The 6,567-nt window shown below is 35.9% G+C and overlaps 1 protein-coding gene across 1 annotated transcript in view; it reads left to right on the forward strand.

The window, feature by feature from the left end:
• Nucleotides 1–6,354, forward strand: part of CFTR (CF transmembrane conductance regulator) — a 120,690-nt gene extending 114,336 nt beyond the window's left edge. Inside the window, exon 27 of the mRNA XM_042470394.1 lies at nt 470–6,354. Coding sequence (XP_042326328.1) covers nt 470–676 — 207 coding nt within the window. The 3' untranslated portion in view covers nt 677–6,354. The remainder of the gene's footprint in view (nt 1–469) is intronic.
• Nucleotides 6,355–6,567: the final 213 nt, after the last annotated feature.

A 6,567-nucleotide genomic window follows, 5' to 3' on the forward strand; every position in this document is an offset into this window, starting at 1 on the left:
ATTCATGTATAGAAAAGAAGTAGATTCTGCTTCCTGAAAATGTATATCATTATATATTTTGTTAGTCTTTAAGGTATCATGAGACTCTTCATGAATGTTGTACAATGAAACTGTTAATGTACAAACTGAATAATAGAAATCTGGTATTGGCCCATAGGAATGCTCTTAACAATTACAGTCAATATAGTCCTATAAATGTCTACTCAAAAGTTTCCAACTCTCATGCAGTTCCATGAAGCATACTCCCAGCCAAGTTGATAATGGGATTTTAGTCTAATATGGCTGTTTATAACATTAAGCTAGTTTGAAGCTGGGCAATATGTAGCCAGCTATGTAAAAGTTTTCCCAGGATCATGAAATCACATTCTTCCCTAAACAGTTGAATAAAAATGATGGAAATGTTATTGTTGTTATTCATTAAAATGAGGTTGTTACCTAATTCTGATTTAGCTAAATTATTTTTTACTAGGTGATAGAAGATAATAAAGTCAGACAATATGAATCAATCCAGAAGCTGCTGAGTGAAAAGAATTCCTTCCGACAAGCCATCAGCCATTCAGACCGAGTCAGACTCTTCCCAGTACATCCTAGGGACTCAAGCAAGCGTAGGTCCAGGCCAAAAATAGGTGCCTTGCAAGAAGAAACAGAAGAAGAAGTACAGGAAACTCGGCTGTGAAGATGTATTTGATATGTGGTTGGATTAGTAACTAGGAAGGATTGTGGAGAAAAAATGTCAGACCAGGGAATATTGTAAAAGAACCACTGAAAAAATATGGGAGCAAGTATAGATTTAAGGATTACAGTTACTCTGTAACTGCAGAGTTGCAAAACAACTTCCCTGGATAAAATAAGTTATCAAGAACGAATATGGCAAATGATACTCTTCCTGAAGATCCCAAGCAAAAGTCTTCTATTAACAAACATATGAGAACCTTTCATCATGATATATAAATTGGATTTTTCAACACTTCTGACATTTCCCCTTTAAAAACAATGTGGATTAAAATATCCGAATGTAGTACCAAACAAGCTATGCCTTATTAACCAGTGCACTGAGTTTAAAGACTAGTATTCTTTGAAAGAATCAGCCAGGGGGAAAAACACATGACTGTTCAGGTCTAGGTCCAGAATTACTGTATTATGGCACAATAGGTCATGAATTAAATTTATTAGATACATACACTACAAAGCAAAAAGGTATAGACATTTAATTTCTATGTGACAAGGAGAGTACAAAAGGGCTAACCTTTAGTTCTGAAAAGTGCTGTGTATTGAAACCTTTTAAGAATGTTATTGTGATTAGTCTTTACATGTGGAAAGAGAGGATGAAGAGCAAAAATTTTTTATTACATAATTGCTCCCATTAACAAGTAAGAGTTTTGTAATGCAAAAGGCATAGGGCTTGCAAGTCTGGGATTATTCTGTGGTGCAATACATAGGCTAAATTACATGTTGTGGTATCCATGCTTGTAAAGGAGGGGGGAAATGAGTCAGAGACATTGAAAGTACATTTAAATCAGTTACTTTAAATGTCTTGGTATGAATCAATCCACAATTATGTTAAGCTACAATTATGACCTTACTGTAGATGATGAGCAAATATAGAGCACTTATACCAGCTAGACTTCAGTAAATTTTAAGTATTTGTAAACGTGACATTGGAAGTGAGTAGGTGTTGTGGGAATTGTGTGTGCTTTTTTTTTAAAGAGAAACTAGTGTTCCCAATTATTTTAAGATCATTTCTCAGTGTAATGAGATGCTGTGTTCCATAGAAGTCAGTAGAAGATAAACATGTGAATTGCATGCTGGAATTAGGATCACATCTTAAACTGAGTAGGTTTTACAAAGGGACAGAAGTAAAAAAGCAGTTCTTTTCCATGGACTGAAACAGATGGACAAGAAAGAGCAGCTTCTGGTGATACACCCCCCCCCCCCCAAAATGGGTGAAAGCCATACCAAGGCCCCCTAAGGTGGCCCAAATCCAGTTGCAAAAAGAGTGGGGAAAAACACTCCTTGCTGGTGGTCCAATTCCGATTGTGGCATTGGCTGGCCTTGGGGCTGCAGTGTCTGGTTGCTGTGGTCCCAAGCCAATTGGAGCTCCTTTGCAGCTGGAGTGGCCAGAGGCTGCTACAAGCCACTCGTTTGCTTGAGCTCCATTTCATTGTATTGCAGTGAGAGGGAAAAGGACAGGAGTCCTCGGTTTAGAGTATGTAATTCATAATACAGAGAAATGGCTAATGTATACTAAAGATGACGGCAAGATTCTTTATATTTCACATGGAGTCTTCTAAGACATGACCTAGCAACCTTGGTAGGGACCAACCACTAAATCCTAGAAGGTTAACAATCCCCGTGGTAGTTGGGTCCTGTCATTTTTCAGCAAGCATTTTTTTTAAATGCTATTTTAAAAAAGAAATTGTTATTTCCTATTGCAGATATGAAAGAGAACTTGACTTTTGTGATAACCTTTTTTTTATACATTTCCACTTTGCAGTTAGCTGGAATTTATTTAGGATATTTATTTAATATCTTTTTTAAAAGAGAAAGAAATGCTTCTGTTCAGATGATTCTGTATTTTAAAAGAATTGTGTACCACAAAAACTATATTTGTATATAGATAATTATTATATATTTGGAAGACATATTTTTAATTGGAATCTACTGCACATTTTAGAAAAGGACTAGAACACAGCAATATGCCTTAGATGTGTCAACTGTTGCATTACATGTTTTTTTGTTCTCTTGTTTTTTTAATATACAGTACCAGGATTGATATTGATCTCAAGATTGTAAGGCAATGTACAAGTATAACATATTCAGTTCAATTAACCTCAGTCCTGTTGCTGTAGCAGAGCTAGATATGATGATGAAAGATAATGAAGAATAAGGTAATGAAAGATAATGAAGATAATGAAAGATAATTAAGGAGACAAACAGCTTTGTTTTATGGGAAATCAGCTTTAGCTCCACATTTTGGAGGACTTTGGTGATACTTTTAATTTAGGGTTGGGATGGACAATATTTTCCTTATGATGATTATATTGTATTGGAGGCTACCTGCCAGATATTGAAACCAGCAGTGGATTGGGCCAGAATGAGTTCTCCCTCTTGCAGTTCTTTCCCACCAAGTATGCTTCAGATAAGTCTTCAGACAACCTTTGGAATTAAGCTCAGGACCATATGGGATCAAGCAAAAGGCTGCTTCTGACCTTAGGGCTGCAGGTTGTCTAGTACTTTTCAGGGTTTATTCTAAGCTTTTTTCCTACTGTACACGAAGCCAGAAGGCAGGAGAGTTCTCTCTGATCCATCCTGTACTATGTGCCATTTGGCATTATAGTGCATTCCATTGTAGAAAGTGACAAAGAAACCCTCATCAAGACAGTGACACCTGAGGTGTCATTATGGACTGAACCAGAATTGACAAAAAAATTATGTAATGATGAAAGTCACTACAAAAGTTGGTAATGATAAGTAGCACTTTCTAATGCTAGTGAACCCTGCAGCTATAGAACAAAGGACGTGCTGGATGCAGTTGAGAATGCTTGCAGCAGTATAGTTATACCCAAAATAGCTAGACATATATTCATGCATGCATCCTCTTTGGTAACAAATGGAACAGTCAAGTAGTTGGTCCTCATAATATATTACTGGTTGTGAAGACTGAAAAGTTAATTTCCCCTGTTTCAGGAAATCAAGCAGAGAATGACTTACCAAATGTTGTGACGCCAATAGTTTCTTCACTGCAAACACATTTGTCAGGTAACCAAACAGACAACCATATACATGGACATCACACAATTGGGAGAATTGGGAGAATTTAAGATATACCTGTACATATGACATCATATTCCTAGGAGAAAATAGCAAAAGACTTTGAATGACTACTGATGAAAGTTAAGGAAAAATACAAAAGTAGGGTTACAGCTGAATATTAAGAACATTTTTTAAAAAATCACAATTTAAATAACTTTAAAGTGAGTGATGAAGACATCAAAATAGTCAAAGACTTTGTTTATCTTGGCTCAATCATTAATCAAAATGCAAAGTGTGGTGAAGAAACCCAAAAACTAAGACTTGAAAGGGCAGCTGTAAAGGAACTAGATAAAATCCTCAAGTACAACAATGTATCATTAATCACCAAAGTGAGGATTACCACAGTATTTCCAGTTTCTATATATGGATGTGAAAGTTGGACATTTGAAGAAATATAAAAAAAGAGAGAATTATCTGAAATATGGTGGTTGATACCATGGACCTCCAAAAAAGACAAAAAAGTGGATCAGAGAATAAACAGGAACTCGCCATAGAAGTCAAAATAAATCAGTCGAGGTTTTGGAAATTTCATGAGATGACGTGACTCACTGGCATGGAAAATAATACTCAGCGCATTTGAGGGCACTATGAAAAGAACTGCATTACAAGTGATCTGACTCAAGCAGGGAGTTCCTGAGTTTGCAAGACCTGAGCAGGGTTGTTTAATAAGATGGCATCTCATTCATAGAATCACTATAAGTCAAAGCTGGCCTGATAGCACTGAACAACAGCACACTGTGGTTATGAAGATGGAGAAGTTTTCTATAGTTTTATCTTTTTCTATTTGTTTTAAGAAATAAGTGTGTGTCCAACTAAATCCTATATTTCCAACTGCACAAAAAACTTATTTCTTACTGTATATTTTATTTTCCTGCTGCACAAAATCTGCCCAGCTGCCCATTTGAACAATGGCTGCTACTTTTTCTTTACTTTAAAACCTTGATGATTTTAACTATAGTAACTCTAGTGTAATGCACTTTGTTAGTTGAAACAGGGAATTAGGGGAATTATCCACATAGGGCATTGCTTTAGAAAAGTGGGTAACTTAGCACTTTATATATATTTTTAAGAGAGTTAACATAAAATTTTATATAGACAAGATTCATCCTTTTCTTGGCTCTAATGGTGAAATAGGGATCTCCAACCCCTCTAGAAACATCTGTGTAGTTATTTTTAATCTTTTCTCTGGGGATAGGAATCACTTTGCTGTTATGGTTTGGAACTACTGAAAATCAAATTGATTCGATGTTGCAGTGTGATATGAAAAATGTGTCTGTATAGTAGGAAAGTATGGTGCTATACTAAGCACTCCCAGTATTCTGAAAATGTGTATGTATATAGTCTTGTTTAAACCATTAAAGTCAAAGAAAAGTGACCATTTGTATATTTTAGTTCCATTGATTTTAGTAGGGCTTAGGACACATTCCCACATCCCTTGTATGTATGAATTATGTGTGCCCACCCGGACCAACCTCACAGGAGACAAAACACATGATGAAACTTAGTATATGTGTTTTGTGAGATAAAAGGCAGTACTTCTTCAGATAATGCATTGAAAATTTGTGGGATTGACTGGCACAAGTTGTGGTGACAGCCACTATCTTGGATGGCTTTAGTAGGGGATTACATACATTCCTGGATATATCAGTGTTAATTAACTATGGTGTTTATATGGAGCCTCCAGGCTCACATTCGTTCTGCTGCTGAATACCAGCCTGGGAGCAACAACAGGAGAAGACTTTTGCTCTCGTGAATGTCCCAGGAGCATTTTGTTGGAGAATGGTCTAGATTAATTTTTGGTTTCATCTTGCGTGGCAGTACTTATTAACAGATATTTGTGTTACTTGTATAACTTGCTTTTCTTCCAGTGAGTCAAAGGTGACATACCTTCCTGTCTTCCAATCTATTTTGTCCTGAGAAGAAATGGCCAAACTATGGTCACCTAAAGAATTACGTAGCCCAGTGGGGACTCGAACCTTAACCTTGAAAGTCTAGTTTAACACTGTAACCTATATTCCACTGATGGTTTTTATGAGGGCTACCAATTAATTTAGATGTGTAAGGCTGTGGTGACCCCTGGGGGCATTAACACTTTCTAAAGGAGGTAGTGCTCACAAGATAGGTTTAAGCATGTGGGCCTCACATTGTACTTCATATATTCTGTTTACGTCTATAAGCTCACGGACATAGTTTGCTTTCCAGTTGTAGTTTATGTGGATCATAACCCTGGGCTATGTGCAAAACAGCCTGTAGCTGTGACTAATTTTTATGGGATTATACAAATTTGTATAATTATAAAAATCAGAAATAACATATTATCAGGCTATAATACTTGCCAGTCAGGTGGTTATTAGGTTATACAGAAAGGTACTAAAATAATACTGCTCAATTAAAAAAACCCTATTTCCATTGACAATGTTGTGTACAATATGTCAATAAAATGAATGGTTTGTATACTGTGTCTATCATTGTTAATAACAAAAATTAGATAAAGGAGAGGTTCTTGGAGTAAATAGAAAAATGCCAATTTCTAAACCATCCAAATCAACAGTTTCTGTCTTCTCTGTTTTCACCACTGTTATTTCTTATAGTATACAGCAATATTTTTCAAAAAGGTTAAAATCCATAGCTGGAATATACCTATATTAAATGTCATATAATAGTGAGCATTTCCATTTGAAGTGGTTTGGGGTTTCGTTTTGACACCAGATGGTGCTGGTGAGATGATACTTTTTTTAAAAGTTTGCTGTGTTA

Source organism: Sceloporus undulatus, chromosome 5 (assembly GCF_019175285.1).
Source record: "Sceloporus undulatus isolate JIND9_A2432 ecotype Alabama chromosome 5, SceUnd_v1.1, whole genome shotgun sequence".
NCBI lineage: Eukaryota > Metazoa > Chordata > Lepidosauria > Squamata > Phrynosomatidae > Sceloporus > Sceloporus undulatus.